The 26,901-nt window shown below is 42.7% G+C and overlaps 1 protein-coding gene across 1 annotated transcript in view; it reads right to left on the bottom strand.

Annotated features, from left to right (window-relative positions):
- Positions 1-11,960: 11,960 nt before the first annotated feature.
- Positions 11,961-26,901, bottom strand: part of LOC148049745 (cation channel sperm-associated auxiliary subunit beta-like) — a 72,252-nt gene continuing 57,311 nt past the window's right edge. The window contains exons 22-27 of the mRNA XM_087704623.1: positions 26,003-26,113; positions 19,849-19,959; positions 17,117-17,255; positions 15,112-15,212; positions 13,275-13,349; positions 11,961-12,200 (exon numbers count right to left, since the gene is read on the bottom strand). Coding sequence (XP_087560749.1) covers positions 11,985-12,200; positions 13,275-13,349; positions 15,112-15,212; positions 17,117-17,255; positions 19,849-19,959; positions 26,003-26,113 — 753 coding nt within the window. The 3' untranslated portion in view covers positions 11,961-11,984. The remainder of the gene's footprint in view (positions 12,201-13,274; positions 13,350-15,111; positions 15,213-17,116; positions 17,256-19,848; positions 19,960-26,002; positions 26,114-26,901) is intronic.

The following is a 26,901-nucleotide window of genomic DNA, read 5'->3' on the forward strand; positions in this document are numbered from 1 at the left end:
AACCTAACACTCCTCCTCAAGCCTAATATACTTCCCTCCCTCCCCCCTCCCCCCCGACCTCCCCCCAACCTTCCCTCCCCTGACTTCCCAGAACCAATACAAGGTATAAGTCTTTAACAAAAACAGTCTAAAATATGTTTGAAAAGAGAATAGAAAATTAATAACGTCTTTAAATTGAACTTAACTCCTCCTTGCTAGGCTAACTCTAAACAATTTATATCATTCCTGATCTTAATCATAAGCTATCTGAAATTTCTTAGTCCCATATTTTTTCAGTCTCATTTATATCTCTCGTTTGAATAGTCCTTAAGATATGTAGATATTTTAGCCATCTCGGCTAGGTTTGTGATTTTCATTGTCCATTCTTGGATAGTAGGCAAATCTTCCTTCTTCCAGTATTGCGCCACCAACAATCTAGCTGCAGTTATTAAGTGCAAAATCAAATTAATCTCTACAGCTGTACAATCAGTATTTATACCTAATAAAAATATTAGGGGGGTAAACTTTATCCTTTTTTAAAGAACATTTTGCATAATCTACCATATTTTTATCTAAAATGCCTTAACCTTTTGCAAGTCCACCATATATGAAAATATGTAGCGTCCACAGAATCACATCTCCAGCATTTAGGCTGTAAATTCGGATACATAGAAGCCAACTTTTTAGGATCTAAAGCCATCTATAAAACATCTTATAAAAGTTTTCTCTCAAGTTTTGGGCTTGTGTAAATTTTACATTTCTTACCCAAATCCTTTCCCATGTATCCAACATTATTGGTTCTTCAATATTTTGAGCCCACTTTATCATACAGTCTTTAACTAATTCTGTTTCCGAGTCCATCTCTATTAATACATTATATAATCTCTTTATATGCATTGGACTTTGATCTCTTATTTGTTTAAGTAAATTATCTTCGACTTGCATAAAACCAATTTTTTGATCTATTTTCCATCTGGCCTATAGCTGCCCGTACTGAAACCATGTTTGGATTACCTTTTCCTCTTTTAATTCATCCAAGGGTTTTAATTGTAGTACACCTCTTTCTAGGGTAAGAAGCTGTCTGTAAGTAATTACATCCTGTTTTTGTACTATGTTCATATTTTCTATTGTATGTCTGGGAATTGCCCACATGGGTATCTTATCATTTAATATGTATTGATATTTTTTCCAGACCCGCAGTAGAGCATTCCTTAAAATATGACTTTTAAAATTCTTGTCCACTTTTTTGTTAAATAACAGGTAAGCATGCCACCCATATACCAGTCTATGTAATCTATTTAGATTTATCAAAGCTCTTCTCATATACGCTTTACTTGCATCCCATACTATTTCCATAGATGTACCCTTATTCATATTAAAAACGAAGTATTCTGTTAACAATTTTTTAAATTCATTAATATATTTCTCATATCTAAATAAATTTTCATTCAATCTCCAAGACCTTCTTGCTTGCATCCCAACTCCATCCAAACCGGATTATGATCTGATAAAACTCTGGAACATATCTTTGTCTTCTTTACCCTAGAAAGCAAATCATCGGTAGTTAGTATGAAGTCAATCCTAGAAAAGGATTGGTGTCTATCAGAAAAGAAGGTAAAATCATATCCTTCTGCATTTCTTTCTCGCCAAATATCTCTCAGTTCAAAATCATCTATCATGTCGAAAAAGGACTTGGGTAGTTTTGCCCAAAAGAGCCGAGGTGGCGCAGTGGTTAAATGCAGCACTGCAGGCTACTGCAGTTCTGCAGTTCGGCTGTTCAAATCTCACCGGCTCAGGGTTGACTCAGCCTTCCATCCTTCTGAGGTGGGTAAAATGAGGACCCGGGTTGTTGTTGGGGGCAATATGCTGACTCTGTAAACCGCTTAGAGAGGGCTGAAAGCCCTATGAAGTGGTATATAAGTCTAACTACTATTGCTATTGCTCGCATTTGAATATTTTGCCGAGAAGCCTTCTTGTCTTTCTTGGTATCCATAACACCGTTCCAATCACCCAATAGTATGCAGGACCTAAAATCCCAATGTACTAATTTAGCATGGAGTTTTTTATAAAATCTATCTTGTTGCTGGTTGGGAGCATATATTCCCAGTAGCAATATCCTTTTCCCTTCTAATACCAGATCTATTGCAATGTATCTTCCTTGGAAGTCTGCTTCAATTAATTCAGCTCTCATATTCTTCCTTAAATAGATAACTATACCATTTTTCTTCTCTGGAGCAGAAGCTATAAAGTGTTGTCCAAGTCTTGTATTAATCAAGTATTTTTGATCAGTTGATCTAATGTGAGTTTCTTGCAAGCAAATTGTATCATTCTTGGATTGTTTAAGATAGTGATTTATTTTCTTCCTTTTCTGTGGGGAATTTAATCCATTAACGTTCCACGTTAGGAACTTAGTTGTCATCTTTGGCTCCCTGAAGCTTTTTTAGAGCCATCTGGACATCCTGGAATTTAATCTTTGGCCTGGCTCCTCTCTAGACTGATACCTGTAGCTTCTTGACTGGTGGCAGGTGTTTGTTGTAATTGTTGCTTTTTTAATTCTTGGTCCATTCGTCTGGTAATCACATGGGTTTGTCTTTGTTCCTTGGCTCCTTGTACTTCTGAGAGAGAAAGTTGATCCAACCTTGTTGATACTTGTGTAGTTTGCTGTCTATCCTGTCCTTCTTGTTCTCTTTCTCTGGGTCCAGGCGGGGCGGGATGTCCAGCCTTCAATATGTTATTGTAAAAGTCTCGGGCCTTCCATACTGAATTAAGATAGTATCTTTGCCCCTGATAAATGAGTGCTAGGCCGGCTGGCACATCCCATCTGAACTGTAACTGACGATTTTTAAGCTCTTCAACTAAAAAAGCGTAGTCTTTCCTTGATCTCAGCATTTTAGGTGCATCTCCTTCAAAACAGTCACCTCCTGACCCCCAATTTGAAGCTTAGTTTTATAAGACTCTTGCAATATCGTATTCCTCATGTCTCTTGTAGCAAAGTACACCACAATGTCTCTTGGTAGTTGCTTCTGTCTGGCAAGCCAGGAGTTAACACGATAAACCTTTTCAATTTGCCATTCAAAATTCCCACCTGGCCTTCCCATCAATTTATCAAAGGCTTCTGAGAGAATCTGTTTCAAATTTTCCTGGTTATTTTCACGTAAACCTCTTATTCTTAATGCAAATTCCATTTGTCTATACTATAACAAAATAATTTCATTTTCAGCATCTCCAACTTTTTGTTGAACCACATCCATTTTCGATGCCAAGTTGATATTGGAATAGCTAAGATCTTCTAATCTATCTTCAATTCCAGACACGTATCCTGATAGAGAATTAAAAGCCCACAAAATATCGTCCCTGATCTTCTGATCCCGGGTCACAAGTTCACCAGACAGTTCTTTATAAGCATCAGATATCTCCTCCTTAATTTTTGTTTCCATCGCAGCTGCATGATTTTTAAAAGCTTCGGCCAATTCTTTCTGAAAAATTTATTTAGTCAAAGGCTCCCCTGCAACAGTAGGGGGGGGGAGTAGTGACTGTAATTTCGCAACAGGAGCAGGCAAGCTACCCGCACTTTTGGAGATATTAGAAGGGGAGAGGAGGGGGGAGAACCTTTTGCCTAGAAGCCATTCCAAGTTTAATCTTCTTCAGCCAATTAGTAAGTCTATGCTAGCCGATTGTACAGCAATTGCTGTTTAATTTAGTGATAAATCACTTCCTTTTCTTTAAATGTTCTAAGCTCCATAGAAATATTTTCAAAGTCCGACCCGTGCTACGAAGCTGCTCGGCACCATTTTGTATATCTCTTTAGCAAGTAACTTATCAGAAGTAATTCTTGTAAAAATGAAGCTAAGGATTAATATATACAATTAGAGGTTCGCAAGTAGAGGGTCTGCCCATTCTGGAATCAGTAGATCAGATTTTATGCTTGTGCTGAGGCTGAGTGGATTGCCTTTGTTCTGCAGATAAAGCAGAAGTTCTTGGCACGGAGAGTATTATGCTGACGGGTGCCCTTTCTCCCTTTCCCAGATTTATGGTCTGGGAAGGTTAGTTGGCGCACTGCCCAAGCATAATTAGCTCAACTTCTTCTTCTAAGCCCGAAGAAGAAGTAATCAAGTTGTCAAATGGCTGATGAATTGCTGTTCAGACAGTTTAATGCGGCCAGGAATCTGGAGCTCCCGCAGGCAGTCCCTCCCCACTGGAAGTGCTTAACTGTATGTCTTGATCAGCAGTAGGATTCAATTTTTTTTACTACCAGTTCTCTGGGTGTGGCTTGGTGGGCATGGCAGGGGAAGGATACTGTAAAATCTCCATCTCCTCCTGATCAGCTGGGACTCAGGAGGCAGAGAATAGATGGGGCCAGTCAGAGGTGGTATTCAGCAGGTTTTGTCCAGTTCCGGAGAACCGGTAGCGGAAATTTTGAATATTTTGAAGCACCGGTAAATACCACCTTTGACTGGCCCCGCCCCCATCTATTCTCCTGCCCCCAGAGTCCCAGCTGATCGGGAGGAAATGAAGATTTTACAGTACCCTTTATCTGCCATGCCCACCAAGCCATGCCATGCCCACCAAACCACACCTACAGAACTGGTAGTAAAAAAATTTGAATCCCATCACTGGTTCTGAGGATTTCCTTGGGTACTGCACCACAACAGTGAAAAATCTTCAATAAAAGTTGACAAAGCCTAGAAAATCTTGGAACATCTTTGCACTTCTAGATGCTTCCCATAAAAGAACTGAGTTTTTTCAGAATGCATCTGCATGCCTTCTTTAGAGATCTGTTATCCCAAATATCCGATATCAGCACGGGAGCTGAAATATGTTTCTGTGGCATGAGTATAACCGAAGGCTTTTTGTGGAAAAAAAATCAACATGTAATTCAGATAAACTACTACATATTTGCATGAAAATGTCTGAAAATGTCTAATTCATCTGAAAATCTGAAAAATACAGCTGGGCAGTTAATTATACTACAGGACATTATTGGATATTCATATTTGTCACGTCACGTGTCAATGTGCTCATGCCCTTCTTTCCTCCAAATCAAATTGTAGGCACTCCTCTGATTTATCAAGTTTATTGGAAGCAGTGGATAATAATTTGTAATAGCCACATAATTTATACGTTTGTAATAGATCTTGAAGAATTATCTTTCTTCTTTATAAAAACCAAGGTACAGATGTAAGGAAGACAGGTAGATAAATCCCTTTTTTCAGATTAGTCCTTTTTTTGGCAATGAAAGAGGTAAAGATAGAAGGGGGGGAGGATGAAAAAATTCTGTATTTGGTGATGCTGACATTGTGAAGGGAAAGAAGTAGTCCCTTGCTCTCAGTAAATATCAGGATTACCTGTTTCAAGTCAGACTATAGGCTTTTCCAGTGGTAAAATGGACTGGGCACAATAGCCTTATCTATGAAAATAGCAGCTTCCCCAGAGTCCAAAAGAGCCCTGAGCTATAGGTCAAACCCATGACTTTGCAAAGGCTATCAGCGATTATAAAATGCAGTTGCATAATGCCAGATATTGGACCTGGTGTACCACAGTAAAAATATAACCCAAGGTTTCACTTTCATTGTTTCTCTTTTTTAGGGAGTGACCTCTTCATTTCTCCTGTTTGCAGGAGCTCCACATCTTTGCAATCTGAGCAAGCAACAAGGAAAAAGGCAACTAACTGCCCATATGGCTGATCCCTCTTACAGCAGGATAAGAACAAAGGCACCTCTGGTTCAATCTATAGGAAATCCACTGGCATGTCCACGATGAGCAATTTACATTATGTTGTGAAAGTCAGGAATTCACCTTGACCCATTCTGAACCTCTCAGGTAGACTTTCAGGCAAATGGAGCAACATTAGTTGGGGACTATTCCCAGATGAGGTAAGCTACATCCCAAATTCTACCTGTGTGCAGGTTTCTTATGTGTGTATCTATTTGCTGTTGATACTACTGATGAAAGAAATGTCCTTCTGGGTTCAGCTACAAGTGGGGAAAAAGACACTGGAGACATAGAGGCTGCTTGGAAAGATGGTTTAATGGTGGACAGGTCCACATGGCTTGAGTGCTGAACAGGAAAGGTGATCACATGCTCCACTGTTGGTGGAGAAGAAGTGAAGGAAGGGCTGAGATGCTGAAAGTCCCTGGTTTTATGCCCTCTCTTTGATTTTGAGCTTGTATTCTGATTGATTGTCAGACTCCCATGGGGCCAGACAGGGGCAACTCTCTAGGCTGTGTTTTGAATCCAGGTTTGCTTGAGTTCTCAGATGCCATGTGGTGAGTGGGTGAAGGCTAATCATGCCTGAAGGGGAGCTGAGCTGAAGGGGAGAACTCTGTGTTATGTAAAGGGACTGGCTTGGGCATCTTCATGGCCCATTGACAAAGGGGGATGGGCAGGAAGCTGCACGGACCTACTCTGTCTTTAAATATGCTTCTTCCTTTTTCACATCCAGGGAAATATAATATTCTGCTTTTCCTAGGATATTTCATTTTTTCTGGGAGAGGGCTGGGTGATAACTTTCTATACTACCACACTACCTCAACTACTTGTTTTGCAGAGGATAAGGTACCTTAAGGAACAATCATCATATTCAGGTGTAGAAATCAAAGTCCAAAGCTTCTCTGATGAGAAATTTATGAAAAGATTGTATTCCTGCATGAAGAAATGAAGAAAGCCATCTACGTACAGCAGCCAAATAGGTTTGAGGGATCTGGGGAAAAAGATCTGGTGTGCAAGTTCAGAAGAGCATCTACAGCCTGAAGCAATCAGTTAAAGTCTGGAATGAAAGGACGAACTATATACTATATTTGTCAAGGAAGAGTTCATGCAAGGTATAAATCTGACCCCTGCCTTTATTCCAGATTCAGAACAACAGATGACTTATATCATATATATATTATTTAGTCATTTGCTGCCAAGAAATAAGCGATGGCCAAGAGATTGAAAGAATCTCAGTAATGAAATTGATATACAATACAATACAATAGCAGAGTTGGAAGGGACCTTGGAGGTCTTCTAGTCCAACTCCCTGCCTAGGCAGGAAACCCTATATCATTTCAGACAAATGGCTATCCAACATCTTCTTAAAGACTTCCAGTGTTGGGGCATTCAAAACTTCTGGAGGCAAGCTGTTCCATTGATTAATTGTTCTGTCAGGAAATTTCTCCTCAGTTTTAAGTTGCTTCTCTCCTTGATTAGTTTCCACCCATTGCTTCTTGTTCTACCCTCAGATGCCTTGGAAAATAGTTTGACTCCCTCTTTTTTGTGGCAACCAGGGATGTGCAGTCAGGGGAGGCAGGGGAGGCAGAGCCTAACCACTATCATCATGAAAAGAAAAAAAAATGTAAAAGGAAAAAGGCAAGAGCTGAGGTCAGGCTGAGCTAGTTGCTGCCAGAGTCACAGTGGCTGACTCTGCTTAGTGCTTAACTGTTTAAAAAAGCCTCTAAAAAGCACCCTCTACAGGAGGCGGCAGGAGAACGACGTGCCTCATCTAGTCTGACTTTTTATGATCACTCGAGCAGAGTTAAGCAAGGGTTAAAAGCTGAAAAATTCCTGATGTAGATGAGGCACGTGGTTCTCCTGCCTCCTCCTGTAGACGGTGCTTTTTAGAGGCTTTTTTCAGAGTCATCCAGGGTGACTCTGGCAGCAACTAGCTCAGCCTGACCTCAGCTCTTGCCTTTTTCCTTTTACATTTTTTTTCTTTTCATGATGGCAGGCAAGAGCAGAGTTGAAATACTCTCTGAAACAGTTGGAAAAGGTATGTGTGGGTCGGAGGGAGGGGGAGGAATTCAAACTTCATCCTCCTGGTGCAACTTTGTGTGTGTGTGTTTGAGAGAGGGGGGAGGGAGCATATTGAGACAGTTCTTTAGTTTATGCACTATGTAACACTCTAATACTACGCCTTTGGGTGTTCTGAAATTTTAATTATCCAATCATAAGCAAAAACAATTTTTTCAGTAGAATGAATTTTCACTTTTACTTATGCCTGCCAGCCAAATTGCGGCTAGTGGTATTGCTAACATGGATTGAGGAGGAAAACCTAAATTTTCTGAATCCTGGTGCAACTGTGTGTGCGTGTGTGTGTGTATGTGTGTGTTTGAGAGAGGGGGGAGGGAGGGAGAGAGGGAGGAAAGAGGGGAAGGGAGAAGAAAAAGAAAAAGCAAGAAGGAAACATATTTAGCAAAGGAGAAAAATAAATGCTGTCGCTTTAAATCGTAACTGACCATGCCTGCCTGTGGAATTCTGGGAATTGAAGTCCACAAGTCTAAAAACATTGCTGCCTCACCAGCCATAAACCTCACTGCACGTCATTGGTGGCAACCCCTGAGATATTGGAACACTGCTATCATGTCTCCCCTAGTTTTCTTTCTATTAAACTAGACATACCCAGTTCCTGCAACCGTTCTTCATATGTTTTAGACTCCAGTCCCCCAATCATCTTTGTTGCTCTTCTCTGCACTCTTTCTAGTCTCCGCATCTTTTCTATATCGTGGTGACCAAAACTGAATGCAGTATTTCAAGTGTGGCCTTCCCAAGGCATTATAAAGTGGTATTAGCACTTCACCTGATCTTGATTCTATCCCTCTGTTTATGCAGCCTAGAACTGTGTTGGCTTTTTTGGCAGCTGCTGATATGAAAGTGTTGGAAACCAGTTTTTGCTATCTTGGCATTCAGACAGAAGAAGAGTTAGATGGAAGTTATCTCTTTAGCCAGAAACAGAAGACAGGATCTTCTTCGGTATCTGGGGCTGGCTGGAGCAAATGAGATCAGGGCTCCAATGGAAACTCAAAATCTACAGCAGACTTTAAACAAGGAAGTCTGAGTCTACAGGACAGCAGTTGGGAAATGATCAGACTTTGTCGAAGCATTCAGATTCCTTTGCAGGAAGGCATCAACCACAGAAGTCTGGATTCCGGTCAAGAGATTGAAGTGAATTAAACTAGCTCTCAAGCTACCAGCCAATATTCTGTATTGGTATTGCAAACTGTATTGAATTGGTAAGGTATATGGATGCCAACAAGGCAAAACACAAGACAGTTAATACAGGATTGTTAATCCTGTATGGAAGTGAGCCAATCATCTTGGCAATGAAACTCAGCCAGTTGTTGTCCTATTGTCTAACAAAGCAGACTTTAGGATATAAGAGCCAAAGCCAATAATATCTTTCAAAGACAAGCAAAAATGTATCTTTAATATGTCTCAGTACTTACTTTCTTTACCATGTTAAAGAAAGTTTTTATGTCTTATCATGACACTTACTTATTTTTTTTCTGTCTGAAAAATAATACTGTGTGCTGTGCCTGCCAATTTAAATTCAAGTCCGTCCCCCCCCAGCTGATTTTAAAGTCAAATTTAGATCTAAGGCACACCATTTCTGCAAACTGCAGTTTCTATAGTTGCCACTAGATGGTAATGTTTTATTTTATTCTGCACTTCTGAGGCTTGTCTTCTGCCTGGTTCTACAGGATGAAAAATTAGAAATCTACTCAGTTTTTGGCAATATAGTCACCTTACATATTTTTTTATTTTATTAAGATCTGATTGCAACTTCTGATACTTTACAGAAATTAAGAGGTTTTAGAGAATTATGTGGGGTTCCCAAGCCAGCAACCTTTTCTTAGAAGAACTTGAATGAATTGATATTATGCATGTAACCTTCAGAATAACAAGTTTGAATGACCTTTCATGGTAAACCAATGGCAGGCTATATTAAACAATGTGAAATTCATTGTTTATGGTTTTAAAATGTGATATGTACAACCATTTACTACGTATATCGTAAAGAACATTAATTAAGATTGGGTATAATCATGTCATTATTGGACATGAAAGACAGAAATTTGAACTGTAATCAATATGATTATATCTTATCCTATGGCATTACATTTGGAGCTAACCAGTGGTGGGATTCAGCCAGTTCGCACCTATTCGGGAGAACCGGTTGGTAACTTTCTAAGTAGTTCAGAAAACCGGTTGTTGGAAGAAATCTCTTTTCGTTTTTTTCCACTTTACAGGGCTAATCCTGTAAGTAAGGCAGGAAGGAAACAGTCTGGTGTTGTTTCTAGCCTAATCTTTATTGACCTGCTTACAGAAACTGCCTCTCCGGTTAACCCTTACTACATTATAACAGCTAAGGCGAAGCTCCCATCGACCTGAGTGACCTTGAGTTGGCCACGCCCACCCAGTCACATGACCACCGAGCCCCACATACCCAGATAGTCATTAGGGCAGAGAACCGATTATTAAATTATTTTAAACCCACCACTGGAGCTAACACAGCATTGTTAGCCTCTGGGTCAATATCAAAGATGCCTAAGTTCTTTTTGATTATATCCTCACATTTGAAATCTGCCATCTATCAAAACAGTGGATCTTTTCAGTCATGGGAGAGGACTTAAACAATTGTCATGCAACACTGGGATGCAAAAAATCTGCCCCTGACTTTTGTGTGCACTTGAATTGATCTTCTTTTAGTAAAGGCCAATGAAGATCATCTCTGAACATTCCATGTTTTGATAGTTCTGCTTTTTTCCCAGGCCTTTTTTACTGCCTTTTTAATGGCTATGCTTGTAAAATTTAGGTGGGATAGCTCCTGTATTGATGTTATACGTATACCAGTCTTTACTGATTAGTCTTGGGTAATAATAATAAAAAAGAATAATTCAAGTGGGAAACTCACGTGATATACTGCATGTTAGGCTAAATGGAGCCCAGTGAAAAATAAACTTATTTGGGGGAAATCCTAAGTTTTGCATTATATCCATAGGTCAAGCAAACTGCAATGCTTCCTTTTTCGCTGAATGACTACACCTCAATTCACGGATAGTTTGGGAATCACTTTGAGAGGAGGAAGCGAGAGGAATAGAACTAAGTATTGCATCGAATCCTTGAACAGGAATGTTGTTTTACTATTAATTTTTATTTCAGATTCCATTTTATATCATGTATCTTTTTCTCTTAGGCATCCTCATACTGTATGGCAATGAACCAACTATATTAATCTGTAGAGACATAATTTTAAAAATTTATATTTTGAATCTTTGCCCTTTGTTTCAAATTCCTGGATGTATCAAGCACATATGTAACAGTAGTTGATGGATTTTTTAAGCAATAGCAATAACACTTAGACTTATATACTGTTTCACAATGCTTTTTACATCCCCCGCTAAGTGTTTTGAGGGTCAGCATATTGCCTCCAACAATCTGGATCCTCATTTTACGGACCTCGGAAGGATGGAAGGCTGAGTCAACCTTGAGCCTGGTGATAATCGAATTCCTGGCAATCAGCAGAATTAGCAGGCAACACTACATTGTAACCACTGCACCCCCATGGCTCTTTTTCTTTCTTTTTTGCTATATATACTTTTGTTTTCTTTGAAATTATCTCTGAATAACTTCTTAAAATTTAAAAATGTTCCTGCTTAATTTATTAACTTTTGCAGGGAGGGGGAGATATCAGTGTAATATATAGTTTAATTTATATTTTATCAGCCTCATAATTAGGAAATTTCTTCCTACAGTAAAATACAGAATGCATTCATAATTTTGTTTTAAAATTTATTTGTTTTTAATCTTGTTTGTTCTTAACTTTGTTTAGTTACTTTTTTTTGCAATGTATTAACATAAATGACAATGCTTGCAATAACTGCTAGATTTGGCTTACAGAGCTTTTAATCAAGAAATAACTGGTACTTAATAAATACAGAGATAGAATAGGTATATATTTAATAACTCTTTTCTATGACATTTTAATTAGGTTATTGTATACAGTTGAATGACATTTTCTGAACATTAGTCTACACTTTGGCAAAAATAAATGCATACATAACTGGCTTCCTCACTCAAAAACTAGAAAGTTCATGGCAACAGCAGCTAGAATAATGTCATATTTAGAAATAAAAGAATATTCTTTTTGTTATGTAACAAGAAAAAAACTGTAACAAAACCCTTCAATTTTTGTAAGCCAAATTAAACCAAAATAGCCACATACTAGAACATTGTGGCATAATTGACAATTATGATTCGTTGCTTTCATAGGATGCTTCACTGGCAACTGATGTTTTTGATTCTACTTTGTTTCTGGGTTTCTTCCTTTTAAAAAAATTTGTTATCTGGATTTCATACATGTGCAGAAGAAAAGCAATAAAGAGAATGCCTCCTATTGAGACAGCTACAACTGTACTGATGAGATACTGTCCTGGAAAAGCCAGTGGTGAATCATCAACATAAATCTGCAATAAAAAGATATCCTGGTAAACTGAAAGTTCACACTGCTTTAAAAGTTGTATCTTGAGATAGATAACTTAAGTTTACATTAGTAAATGTACCTTTGAAGGCAAGTCTAGCATTGCAAGTTTAAATACGGATTTGAAAATTTATTACAATAAAGAAGTAGAAAGAGCAGCTAAATTTTCATTTTAGGACTATTCAATGTTTTAAAATACAGTACAGGTACCGTAATCCTTGGCTTATGACCAATTAGTGACAGTTCGATATTCTGATGGGCCTACCTGGGTAGTGGTGGTACTTATGACCTGAATTAGAAGATCCTGTAGTTGTATCCCCTGTGGTCACCTGACCACACTCTATGGCAATTTGCAATGTTCTGTGGTCACATGAACACATTTTGTAACCTTTTTATAAAAGGTCATGTAACCAATCATTTTATACCCAGCAGAAGTTACGATAGTGATGGACAAGTTCCATTACAGTTGTAACCTGAGCTTATATGTATATTATAAGAACTGAATAAATGGATTGATGAATATCAATAAATCAGTCAATCAGTGTCAAAGTCTTGTAACGTTATATTTGTATTACTTAATGGTATATTTGCTTAACTTGCTTAAATTCTAGAAAGAGACAAGTAGGGGCTCAGACTTGTGGGACATCCATTATAGTTCTCAATGTAACTATGTGCAACCTCCAAGGTCCCTTTCAATTCTGTTCTTCTGTATTCTGTGTATTTCTGTTACAACAATCTTTGAAGCAAGAAAGGTTCCACTTGCTACAAGGAAAGGAATAGAGAGTCTTCCTGTGCTCACGGCTCTTTTGCTATGTTGGGGGCTATGAAGACTGGATGCAGTGTTTGCATTCTATCAATATTCATTTGTAGAAATGTTATCACTCAGAAATTGTTGTGGGGAAACTTCAGACAATATCACTTAAATTTGTTGAAGATGGGATTGTTGTTGATTATATCTGTACTAAGTTACTGTATACAAATAATTTTGCCAATGTAATTATTCTATGTATTTGAGATTTGTTTCATATTCTTCTATATTTCAATACTGTGAAAAATATACCTGAAATTCATCAAATAAATTGCAATAGGAGACTCCAGGAATAGTGGATACTCTGAAATGGAAAAGTTCCGATCCCTGTTAAAAAGAAACATTAATTTTTATTAGTGCCTAATAATATTTCTTTTGCTACAAATACATTTTCTAACATTGCTTAATCTGCTAAAATTAATGTTATTTTGAAGGTCATCTTGAGGGGTATGAATTTAAATGTCTATGTGAATTTTCAGTCATCCAAGTCATGGTTGTCCCAAAGGGGCTTTTCCAAAAGGCAAATGGACTTTCTTGTTTTTTTTTTCTTTGAAAACCCATTCTCCATCATTCAAACAGAATTGAAGAAGCTTCTTGGATGAGAAGCAAGACATTTTCAAGGAAAAAAAAACCCAAGAAAGTTCAACTGCCTTTGAATGAATGGTTTTCTCTATTACTATTTTACTTTATTTGCAAAAGTGGAATTTGCTGCCCTAAATAACTTGATTTGTTTAAATAGGTGTCTTTATTTGGACAGATGGATAGGGATTTAAATTAAGCTACGTTTATCATCTATTGTCTGTCCAGCTAGGCCAGGAGTGAAATGTTACCCGTTCAGGACGGTTCACAGAACTGGTAGTAAAAAAAAAATACTTTAAAAAGTTAAAAAAAAGAAATTCCAACTATCGCACGTCGCACAGCTGATCTTTGGAACTTTTTTTTTCTTTTTAAGCATTTTTTTTACTACAGGTTCTCCAGAAATGCAGGGATGGGGGTGGGTGTCTGCTTTTGTTCCCAGCAGGCTTCCCTGAAGCCAGCTAGGCCAAAAATGGGGGAGGGGTGCTGAGAAAGAAAGAAAGGAAGAAAGAAAGAAAAGGAAAGAAGAAGGGAGAAGGAAAGAAAAAGAAAGAAAGAGAGGGAGGGAGGGAGGGAAAAAGGAGCTGAAAGAAGAACTACAAACCTGGCACTAGACACAACTTCAGAGGATAATCCAGGGCTGGAAGGGACCAACCCTGCTCCAGCAGAACATTGTTAAAGTGAGTTTCTGTCTTTTGATCCTCCAGTTACAAGACTACATAACCACTCCCACCCAGTCACATGATCCCAACACGCCACAAGCCACACCCACGCAACCGTTAGTAAGAAAAATTAGATTTCACCACTGATCTAGCCAATTTTGCCTTTCTCTGAATATTCATGAATATGAATATCATGGTGCAGTTTTTTCTTTGCATTTGGAAACAGCTAAAATTAGAGAACAATCTGAAAATATTCAGATTTATTTAATGCAATGTGTATACTAACTAATTGTAGTTTATTCAACAAATCATAGATAGCAAAATCATGCAATTTTAACAAATCTGATTATCCAATTTAAGATACACCAGTAGGGTAGTAATTAACTTTAGGATGGAAAAATTCTCCCTTTGGTGTGAAAAGAAAGATTTTCTCTCTAGAGTTAAGATTGCCAATTGTTTGATTGGTCATTTTGACCAAAATCATGACCAAGGAAGAAAGCTTTAACCTATCTGTGTCTTGTGATGCCAATGGCATTCACATTTCTCCCAGACTGTCAGTATTAAAGCCTCTTTTCAACCTGCTTGACTTGCTGGATTTTCTTTGTGTCAGGCAGATCTTTGAGATCCATGGAGGGAGGGGGGTTTACAAATGTAGTTTCTATTTGGGCTGCAAAAACCTGGATGGTAGCTACTTGACATGTACCACCTCACTGCTCTCTAATGATCATTCAGAATTTTGGAGCCAAGGTATGGTATTCCTAAAACAGGGTAGGATTCAAAATATGGTGTGCCAGATTGTTGCAACACTTTTGGCCTTTCTATTCAAAATACGTATTTTATCAGAAGCTTACAGTTATTGATATAGTTAGTCCATCTGGATTATACAACTTGCTTTTGATCTTCTTCTCCAAGTATGTCCTTAGTTTCATCAAACTTAAGGTTTCATTGGTACCTGAAAAAATATTTAAAATATTTTTTGAGTTATAGTTCTACACTTTGTCTGACTATACATTCCAGTAATAAATTAATCTTACATAATGGGTGATTAGCCAATGCTTTGAATAAAGTTATCCTTTAGTAAAAACTAAAAAGTTAGATTAGAAATCAGAAATGGAGATCTATCTGTAGCAGATTTTTTGTTATGATGATAAGTTATGATGAAAGGGCAAACTTAAAACTTGGTAAAGCAAAGTATCATCAAAACTCTTTATCATGAGTTTTTGGGTAGAAACTTCAAGAATAGTGAAAATGAAAGTAGACAAATCTGGAAAATAATATTTTTCATTTTAAATTATTGTAGGTTTGGCAAGGAAGAGAGCATTAAATTGTTGGATGAAATGTCCTTCTGGGTTCAGTTCCAAGTGGGGAAAAAGACACTGGAAACATGGAGGCTGCTTGGAAAGATGGTTTAATGGTGGACAGGATCACATGGCTTGAGCTCCTGAACAGAAAAGGGAGACCACATGCTTCCAGATGTTGGGTGAAGAAGTGAAGAGGTGGGAAAAGGGCTTTGTTGATAGTTCCTGGGTTTTTAATACTCTGTTTGGCCCAGTGGCGGGTTTCAATTTTTTTAGAACCTCTTCTGTAGGTGTGGAAGTGGCTTGGTGGTCATGTGACCGAGTGGGAGTGGATTGGCAGTCATGTGACTGGGTGGGCGTGGCCAACTTGTAAAATGTGGTGAAACTCACTTAACAACGCTCTTGCTTAGCAACCAAAATGTTGGCTCAGAAACTTTGGCATTGAAGTGTGCAAGTCTTAAAGCTGTCAAGTTACAAGACCTTTGCACCCCTAACCCTTTAGAAAAAAATACCCCAGGGGTGTTCAAATCTGACAGCTTTAAGACTTGTGGACTTCAACTCCCAGAATTCCTCCTCTCGCTCTTCTTCTTGATGATGTGCAGACGGGCGGAGGGAGCTTAAGAGTGAACACACTAATTGTGGAGCCTAACAAAAGAAGCCACGCACGCAGGTAAACAAGAAGGAGCAGAGTTAATGAAGGCAGTGAGAAGGCGCAGCCATCAGAATGGAGAAATGGAGAAGGTGGGGAGGGATGTAAACAAAAGAAAAGGCTTCTTAGTTCCCGTTCAACTTTTCTTCTCAGCCCTCAAAGAGCTTCCATCAAGAAACACCAAGGGGGTGCCGTAAAGATAGGTAATCGACTCTTTCGGTTGACCCTCGTCATTCACACATCCACGCAGCCTGCAGTCACTTCCAGGACGCTATGCCCAAGTGAGCCAGAAGGAAAAGCCGCACCTACCCCCAGGCGGGGGAAGCGAGCAGCTACCAGATGGGGTAGATGAGGAGGTGGGGCTGGTTCCACCAGTGGAACCGGTTCTAAACAACATGCTAGATTTGTGGAACTTCTTCTAGCGAACCAGTTAGTAAAGGCAGGAACCCACCCCTGATTTGGCCCACCTCTCTGTTTCCTGTTTCTGTGTAAGAATGGATTCTGATTGGTTGTCAGACTCTCAGGGGTGGGGGTCTTAGCTAACTTTGTAGATTGTGTGTCTTTTTAAGTCCAAAACTTGGTTGAGTTCCCATATGCCATGTGGTGAGTGTCTGTAGAAAACTAATCCTATCTTTGTTATGTAGAGTAGAATAGCCCAGGCTTTAATAGCTCATTAACAAAAGTGGGGGACGAAGCTGCAGGGAGCTACTTTGTCTTTAAAAACATGTTTCTCCCTTTTTGCATCCAAGGAAATATAATATTCTGCCTTTTCAATATTTCTCAGGACATTTCATTTTCCTAGGGGAGGGGGTGGGTGCTAACTTCCTACAAAAGGACATGGCAACACAAACATTTTGAACAGAATTTCTCAGGAAGATTCCTTCTGAACCCCAGCAGTCTGCGTCTTACCTGAAATTATCCAGTTTGTTCTATTGTTTACTTCGTCTATGGTGACAAAATAAGGAGATGTCAGATTAACAAAATGACCGTCATCCTCCACAACAAAATAGAGAGGAAGCTTTTCTACTGGAAATTTCATCCGCAGCGCCTAAAGACAAATGCACCATTGAGACAGAGATGTTAAAATCATTTTATATATTCTTACCAATGTAAGTGCACGGTTTCAAATGAGATAGCATTCAGACAACATAGGGTCTACAAAAACCTATGTAAAGTTGCCTACTTCAAGTCAAGGGTCAGTGGGACTTTTGTTTTGAGAATATCTTTTTCATTTGAAAGTTAAGAAGTTAGAGAAACTGACTTAAGAAGAGATACTTTGTGTATTATTTTGCATCTTCCTCTCCCATTCACAGAGGAATGGGCAGGAGAGGAATGGGCAATTAATTTTCCCAGGGGGCCATTTGAGAAACTGGGATTGTTGTGGAGGACCAAACCAATAACTCCTGGCTGCACTCTCCCCACTCACCCAGGAAGCGATACTTCAACCCAGGCAACAGTGGGTGGCTGAGCCCAAGCCCCTCACGCGATGACCACTGCCACCAGGACCACCACTTCATTCCTTAGGCCCTTCCAGGTGAGGGGTGAGGGCTGCACAGGTGTTGTGTTCCACTGTTCTGTGACTGCCAGCTGACTACAGTGACTGTGCAAGAGCTGGACTCGACTCACCTCCCCCCCCCCCATGTGGCATGGTTATTTACATTTGATTTTTAATTACTGATTAACCTTACATGAGCCGGACAGGGACAGCCAAAGGGCTGGATGTAGCCTGGGGGCTGTAAAATGCCCAGGTCGGTTCTAGACGTCAATAGTCACTCCGTAATCAGATCTTCAGGCAGGACTCCCAGTGATTCCCTTTCTATCCCTTCATCTAAATCATTGATGAAGATGTGGAAGAGTACTGGCCTACAACAGAGCCTTGGGGTACCCCACTGCATACTTACCTCCATGTAGATCCAATTCAGTTGTGAATCCAACTGATGGCGATGCTGTCTAACCCACATTTTTCTATTTTATCAAGTAGTAGGTTATGGTCTACTTTATCAAACATCTTGCTGAAGTCCAGGTAAACTATATCCTCAGTATTTTGCTGGCCCACTAATTTTGTCAGTTTGTGAAAGAATGCAGTAAGATTTATCTGGCATAATCTGAGATGATCTGTTATTAACAAACCCATGTTCGCTTTTGGTTAGGATTTTGCTTGCCTCTGGGGGCTGTTTGCAGATTCATTGCTTGATAATCTTTTCCAGAATCTTCTCAGGTATTGATGTATGACTGATAGGTCTGTAATATCCTGGATCCATTTTCCTCCTTCCTTTTTTGAAGATGGGAATTACAACAGCTGTTTTGCACTCATCTAATGGTTCCCTGGTGCGTCAGGATCTTTGAAAGATACGGTTCAGTGGTTTTGCTATCACATCTGCCAGTTCCTTCAGAACCTTGGGATGTAATCCATCTGGTCCTGGTGATGTGAACTCATCTAGACTGGATATGTGTTCCCTTATCATTTTCTTGCTTATTTTGTCTTCCATTCCTAATCTGTGTTAAGCAGTTCTGCTTTCTCTCTGCTGCTTGTCACCTTCTTACTATTTTCTCCTATTAATGGATCAATTCCTAGACTTTTTTTCATGCTTTGTACATGTTGAGAGAAACTTTTTGTTATTTTTGACATTTGTCGCAAGTCTTAGCTCCTTTTGAGCCTCAGATTTCCTGACTTCATCTTTGCAGGTTTTGGTTATTTGTCGATATTTTGCCTTAATTATGTGCCCTTTCCCCACTTTTTATGCTTGTCCTTTTTGCCATTCAGTTTATCAGAGAGGTCTTTGTGCAGCCACACTGGTTTCTTTTGAGTTCTCTTATTTTTCTTCCTCATTGGTATTCTGCTAGACTGGGCTTTTATAAGCTCACTTTTAAAGTTTCCCAAGCTTCTTGGGTTGTTTTCCCTTGAGATTTCTCATCCATGGAGTCCTTCCCAAGTTCTCTCTAAATTTATTTAAATAAGCTTTCTTAAAGTCCAAGACTCTAGTCCCCCCCCCCCCTTATTCCTTGTGCTTGCATAATGTTGAATCCCAATATGGCATCCTCACTCCCTCCAAGGTTCTTGTAACTTCAATGCCTTCTATAATTTCATTTCTGTTAGTGAGAATTAAGTCCTGGTTGGAGAGTTGAAGTCCACAAGTCTGAAAGGTGCCAAGTTGGGAAACCCCTGCTCTAGTTCCCATCTCTACCTTTGGGAGACAAAGCTGTCTGCTAGATTTGTCAAGTTTGTCATTTCAAGGAAGGCATGTTTGCATATTAAACTTTCTGGGTATTAAAAGAAGAGAATATTTGTAGCTCAGGGTTAAACTGTGGGATTCTTGGCGTATCTAGTTTAGTAATGAAACATTTGCAAGAAAACAACCAAGCTCAGAGAGTATTAAGGATGCACACTACCTGTGTAGAGACTTCTTGATCCATATTGGGTGGTAAAAAAATAGTTGAACATTCCATTTTTGGAATTATTTTCTTAGAGAGATGTGCTATGTCATATTTAATTATTGCTAATTAAATATGACATAGATGATTATATTCATTTCTGAATGTTACTGTGTCTTTGTAAACCCAGTCCCTATCTCCCAAAATTATTTCTAGAATGAAGCCCTTTCCAGACACATTAATTTAAGTAGGCGGCAGTTAAAGCTTACCTTCTCTTTACAGTCAGAAAAGGCAACAGAAAATGACAGCTTCATATTATCAGTACACATGCACTCGGCTCGGCTTGATTTGTTAGCACACTGTTTGTACTTTCCAGAGGCCTGTGGAAAAGATATCCATTGATCTAAGACTGAACAGTGATCTGGTTTTTAAGTCAGTAACATTTTTTGACTATCATTGGTTCAAGTAGGCTCCTAAACAGTAGAGTAGGGATGGAAAGGGATTTGCAACTGCTTTTCATTCTTATAAGTGACTTGTAATTTATGAATACACTTGTATATTAATATTGTACATGAAAATGGCAGTTGGACTTACCTGAACTGCATGTTTAGAAGAAAGGTGTTGGAGGAGTAACCAATGGGTATTAACCGAGCCCTCTTGCCTAAGAGACTGAGGTAATCTTTTGAGGCCACACCTACGGTCCTCCTCTGACCTCCCCAGATTAACCGATGGATTGTAGCAGAGCACCTGAAAGGAAGGACAGACAAGAACAGCACAACACATATCCTTCCTAACTGCTATAGCTGACCCTGGACTCACTCAGGCCCCCTAGATGCCAGGCGGCCTAACAACGGGGGGGGGAAGTTACTCCTCTCATACCTTTCTTCTAAACATGCAGTTCAGGTAAATCCAATTGCCAGTTTCCGAAGTGAAGGTGTGGGAGGAGTAACCAATGGGACATACCAAAGCTAGATGTCCTGGGAGGGATTAGATGGGCCTGAGCCCCCCGGAGAGTCCAGGACTCCCTGCAATACCCTCCTGCCAAAGGCAGCCTCCGTGGAGGCGGAGGGGTCTAGCCGGTAATGCCTAATGAAAGGCGAGGGAGAAGACCAGGGAGCAGCCTGGCAGATCTCCTCTATGAGTGCCTGGGTGGACCAGGCTGCTGAGGTGGCCTCACTTCTGGTGGAGTGCGCTGTGATGCCCTCTGGGACCTGAAGTCCCCGTGCCCCGTAGGCCTGAGAAATGGCCGCTCTAATCCACCTGCTGATGGTGGCTGGAGAGACCTTGGCTCCCTGGGTGGATGGATGGTAGGACATGAAAAGGGCCTCCGAACGCCTAAAGGGAGCCGTGCGCTTCAGGTAGATGCGTAAGGCTCTTCTGATGTCTAATTTGTGCCAGGATCTCTCCCTCTCCCCGGAGGGTTGGGGACAGAAATCCGGCAGAACTATTTCTAGGGCCCTGTGAAATGGGAAGTTGACCTTGGGCATCAACGCGGGGTCCAGTCTGAGGATGACCCGGTTCTCTAGAAAGGTGCAGAGATCCGCCCTGCTGGAGAGAGCGTTGATCTCAGACACTCTCCTGGCTGAGGTGATGGCAACCAGGAAAACGACCTTAAGGGTCAGAAACTGCAGGGAAACCTCCCTCAATGGTTCAAACGGTGCCTCCGTCAAGGCCTGGAGGACCGTGGGGAGGTCCCATGTGGGGAATCGATGGACCACTGAGGGTTTCAGATTCGCCGCCCCCTTGAGGAAACACCTTAGTACCGGATGTTGGGACAAGGGGGGAGCGTTTACCCCCCCAGAACTGTAGAGAGGGCGGAGACCTGTCTTCTAAGGGTGGTAGGGGCCAGACCTTTCTTGTGTCCCTCCTGGAGGAAGTCCAGAACCTGTGGGACAGAGGCCGAAGTGAAGGCCACCCAGGAGGTGTTGTAAATGCGAGTGGTGGACTGTCTCCTGAACGTCACCACTGTCCTGATGACGTTCTCGGAATAATAGGCCTCTCTCAGCTGTTCCCACTCAATCGCCAGATGGTCAGATGAAGCCACTCTGGATCCAGATGCTCCAGGGACCCCTGGTTCAGGGACACCTCTCCCGCTGGGATCCTCCAGTGAGGAGCTGGGGACAGATTCACCAGGTCTGCCAGCCAGGGGCCACCAGGATTACCTCCGCTCCCTCTGCCACCACCCTCCTCAGGACCCCGGGGATGAGGGGAAGGGGAGGAAATGCATACAGAAGACCTGGTGGCCATCTGCATTGAAGGGCGTCTGTGTGTCCATGGCTCCCCTGGTTGGAAGCCTCGATATGAAATCCGGCAGCTGGACATTGTGAGGGGTCACTAAGAGATCCACTGTCGGATGTCCGAACCTCTCGCAGATCTGTTGGAAGATTGAGGGGTGAAGCTGCCACTCCCCGTTGTCGACTGTCTCTCTGCTGAGCCAATCTGCCTGTTGGTTCTCTGTTCCGGAGATGTGCTCTGCTTTGATGGATTGCAGGTGTCTCTCGGCCCAGTTCCCCAGTCGCAGGGCCTCGTCGCAAAATGCCTCAGAATGGGTGCTGCCCTGTCTGTTCACATGGGCCTTGGCTGCCACGTTGTCCATCAGGACTAGGACGTGATGTCCAGTCACCATGTTCTTGAAGTGATGAAGGGCCAGTGGATGGCCTTGAGCTCCAACCAGTTGATGTTGTTGTGCAGGTCTGTTGGAGTCCAGCAGCCCTGGGTGATCTGGTTCTCCAGGTGGGCCCCCCAGCCGAAGAGACTTGCGTCTGTGGTGAGGATCCTTCTCGCCGGTTCCCTGAAGAGGCATCCCCTGCTCAAGGCTGGGGACAGCCACCAACGAAACGATAGCAGCACCTGGGGTGACACCCGAATCCTGAAGCTGGCGTCGCTCGTCCCGGCTCTCTGGTGAGGGAGTAGGAACCACTGGAGCTCCCTGGCATGTAGTTGAGCCCACGGCATGATCCCTATGCATGAGATGAATTTCCCCAGGAGCCTGGAAAGAAGAACTATAGGGACAGAGCGTAACGTCCAAACTTCATGGACCATTTTAACAATGCAGTCCTTGCGATCTTGGGACAGGAAGACCTCCCCAGCCACTGAATCTATAATGGACCCTAGGTGCTGGAGCCTGGTGGATGGGACCAGGTTGCTCTTCTCCAGATTAATGGAGAATCCCAGGGCCCTGAGAGTGTCAATGGTGGTCCCCAAGTCCTGATTGGCAGACTCTGGAGACCTAGCTAGGATGAGGATGTCGTCCAAATAACAGAACAAACGGACTGGCAGGGAGCGCAGGTGGCCTGCGGCTGCAGCTAGCTCCTTGGTGAATATCCTGGAGGCTGAGGCCAGACCAAAGGGAAGAGCCCTGTATTGAAAGTAGTTGCCCTCGTGAAAAAATCTAAGGAATTTGTGGTATTCCGGGGCGATTCTGATGTGCAGGTATGCCTCTGTGAGATCAATAGAGGCTAGGAAATTGCCCGGACGGATGCCCTCCAGGATGGACTTTAGGGAGGCCATTTTGAACTTGCGGTAGACCACCCTGGAATTGAGGAGTTTAAGATCCAGGATGGTTCTCCACCCCCCCGAACTCTTGGGGACTAGGAAAAGGTCAGAGAAGAAGCCGGAGCTTTTCTCCTCCTCTGGGACTCTTTCAATGGCCCTGATGTCTAGCAGATGCTTGATGGCCTTGGCCTTTAAGGGCCCGTTTGGTCTGATCCGTGGAGGAGGCGAAGGTGCGGAACCTACTAGTGGGGAGAGAGCAAAACTCTAGCTGCAGCCCGAGCCTTACAGTCTGGAGAACCCACTCATCCGAGGTGACATGGTCCCAAGCATCCGCGAACAGGGAGAGGCAACCGCCAATGGGGTGATCCGGGGGCGGATCACTTGAACCTGCGGAAGGGGCGACCACCTCCTCCTCCTCGAAAGGGCCGCTTGCCCTGCTGCTGGCTTCCGAACCTGTTTCTATGGAATTGCCTATCCCCTGCCTGTGGAACCTGGGGTTCTGGTACCTCTGGTTCTGGTTCTCCACGTCAGGCGGCCTGTACGAGGTTCTCCTGGGATATGGCGCATGTTGGAAGTCTGAGCATCTAGTTGTCATTGGAAAGACCTTCCGCTTGTTCTTATCCTCCACCTGGATAGGATCCAGCGCAGTTCCAAACAGCTTCTCACTGGTGTAGTCTGCTCCTGTTAGGTGCCACTTCATCCGGGACTCTGCCTGCCAATGGCATAACCACAGCAGGCGCCTGGACGCCACTGAGGATGACATTGCCCGGGACGCATACTTAACTGCATCCAGAGTGGCGTCTGCTGAGAACTGCGTTTCTGCCAGGATCTTGGAGATGTCCTGCAGCAAACAAACCTCTGAGGCCAGAGTCCTGTCCCTCAGCTGCTCCAACCACAGCACCATGGACCTGTTGAAAAAAGAAGCCGAAGCGGCCGCCCTAATAGCCCAAGTAATAGCCTGGAATGTCTTGCGCAGCACTATGTCCGCCTTCTTGTCCTCTGCCTTGAGGCAATTGGTGGTGTCTCCTGTGACTACTGCTGACCCTGAGGCTAGGGTGGCCACTGGATTGTCCACCTCAGGTACCTGGAGAGCTTGAGCAAAGGTCTGGTTAAGGTTATAGAATTTCCTCTTATTTCCCCCTGGAGTGGGAAAGGACCCTGGCTTCACCTACTGGGACTTGAGCACCTCTAGAAACATCTCTGGCATGGGAATCTCCTCCTTAGGCACGGGAGGTCTATGGAATGGCCCCTTCTTTTTACTCTTACCAGCGCCAGTCATTTCAGCCACAAGCTTAGGGGGGGGAAAGGCCCACGACGGTGGATTCGTACTCTGCCTGGGGCTCTTCATCCTCAGAGAACCCCACCTCCTTCAACTCTCCCTCCTCCAAGTCGGAAGCCTCGCTAGCAGTGGAGGGGGAGGGAGACCTGGCTTCTCTGGCAGCCGATGTGCTGGGGCGCTGCTGATGGCCCCTGGAAGGTTCCTGGGGGTCCCTGCTCCTGGAGCCCTGTGGCTGCTGGTTTAACCCAGAAGCCATCACTTGAGCTAAGGCCCTAGCTAGCATGTCCTGAAAGCTATTGGTGAGCTCAGGTAAGGCAGGCTGGAGCTCTGGAGGCTAGGAATATTCCCTGGGACCAGGGGATAGAGGAGCCAAGCGAGGCCTGGCTTGACTGGGAGCCCTGCGCCCAAATGGATCCGCCCTCGATTCCGCTGGAGGTCCAGGTGAAAGGGGGGGGGGCGATAGGGAACTGTGCCCTCTACCTGAGCCCCTTGGGGAACCAGGGGATGCTGCCAGGGCCGCATTCCGGATGGGAGGCCTGTGGGGAGATCGGGACCTGGAGTGGGAATGGATGATGGTAGCCCTGAATCTTCTGGCCGAGGCCCTGGTCGTCCTGGCCTCCTTCCTAGGAGCCGCCTTCTTAGGGACCCTGGCTTTGTCCCTCCTTGCTGTAGATCTCCCCCTGGGAACTGGGGAGACTCCCCCAGAGGTCCCCTCATCTGGATCCGCACCCCCTGGGGCTCTGGGCCTGGCATCCCTGTTCCTAGCCGCCTCCGCCATTTACTCACGGTTTTTTGGGTGCCACCAACCTCCTCTTTGCTCAGCCAGCCTTTAAAGGTGGGGGTGGATTCACTCTTCTGACTCTGAATCCGCCTTGTTCCTTCTTCTGCCACTGGTCTGCGACCTGGATTGCCGGCAGGCACCGCTCTGGAGTACTCCCCGGATCACCGATGGAGTAGATCCTGGATGAAGCCTCTTCCGGCTTCGCTGGTGCTTCCTGAGCGCTTTTGGCATGCGTAAGAGAACGCCAATCACGCGCTCGCCCACGTGCTCTTTAAGATGGTGGCGGCAAGATGGCGACCGCTGACCTGCGGTCCGAGCCTCCTCCTGGAGCTGGGGCGCGTTGGGGCGGTCTCCAAGGGATCCCCGGGCCTCGCAGGTCTTCGTTGGCCCCCTCAGAAGCCACACGGTCGCTGCTGATGCCCCCGCGGTGCAGAGGCTTCCTCCCCTTTAACGCGACCGTCCGGTTGCTCGGTGCGCGCGCACACCCTGGCAAGCAGCGAGGCTTGATCCAGCAGCACTGAGCACGGCAGAGGAGAGGTGGATAGAAGCAGCTGTAAGTAAAATCCTGTAGATAAGTAATCCTGTAAGAAAATACTCCTGAGTCTTCGAAGTGAAGGGAGAGTCAGAGAAACGCTCCTTTCAGGCTGGAGACTGAGGTTAATCTGGGGAGGTCAGAGGAGGACCGTAGGTGTGGCCTCAAAAGATTACCTCAGTCTCCTAGGCAAGAGGGCTGGGTTAATACCCATTGGTTACTTCTCCCACACCTTCACTTCAGAAACAAAGCATAGCAGCAAGGTATTTAAAGTTTATTTAAGTCTTAAAAACCATGGCATTCAAAGGACAAAAATGATTAATAACCAAAACTTACTTTTGATCCTTCAAAATAATCTCTCAATCTAGGTTTGCTTGGATCTGCATTATAAATATTATCTGTGAGTGGAACAGCAATTCCCTTTGCAGATGGTGGTCTATAGTTCACCTATATCAACAATAACAACAAAAACTATTGAGGAATACAAAGTGTACTTCAGCATCCTTTTTCTAATTCAAACGCCTACTTATTAGTATTATTGATTCCTATGAAATTACGCTACCCTGATTCCACTGAAAGTGGTCTTTAAAAATTGTGCTAGAAATTGCAGTCTTCAATATAATTTACATAATCAAATATGCATGTGTAGGAGATTTCCCCATCCCAAAAAATATTAGCCAGCTAGTTGTTACTCATGTCTGTAACTATGACAAAGTGTTGTAAACTCTTAGAGACACACGAATATAGTAATTTCCTCAAAAGCAAAGTGATGAGGTCAACAAACTCACAAACTTCAGATAAAGAATAGTGAAAGATATAAGGGATAGGTGGCCACGGTGTTACTACTAAACACACAGGTTGTTTTACTTACTAGACTATTGAAAGCAATCTAGTTCATAGAAGGCAAATGGATTATCTTCAGGACATACGTATACAAAATATCCACCCAATCCACACACAAAAGAGGGAATAGGTACACATGTACATATACAAGACAAATAAAGGATACAGAATTTTACACAAAGTTTAAGTGTAACACACCCATTTGCTTCCCACCACCCCTAGACTCCAACTCCATTTCACTCATGGGACCCAGGAACTACTCTTCTGGGATTCCAAGAATCCTGCTGGAGTTCTGAAGCTTAGCTATGAATCTGTGACCTAAAATTGATAGGATCTCCTGGGTTTTTCTATAGTCCTGGAATCTGGAGATGCAAAGGAAATTAGAAGGGCAT

Source organism: Thamnophis sirtalis, unplaced genomic scaffold (assembly GCF_051295495.1).
Source record: "Thamnophis sirtalis isolate CommonGarterSnake01/CBP01778 unplaced genomic scaffold, rThaSir2_p1.2 scaffold_1, whole genome shotgun sequence".
In the NCBI taxonomy this organism is placed as follows: Eukaryota; Metazoa; Chordata; class Lepidosauria; order Squamata; family Natricidae; genus Thamnophis; species Thamnophis sirtalis.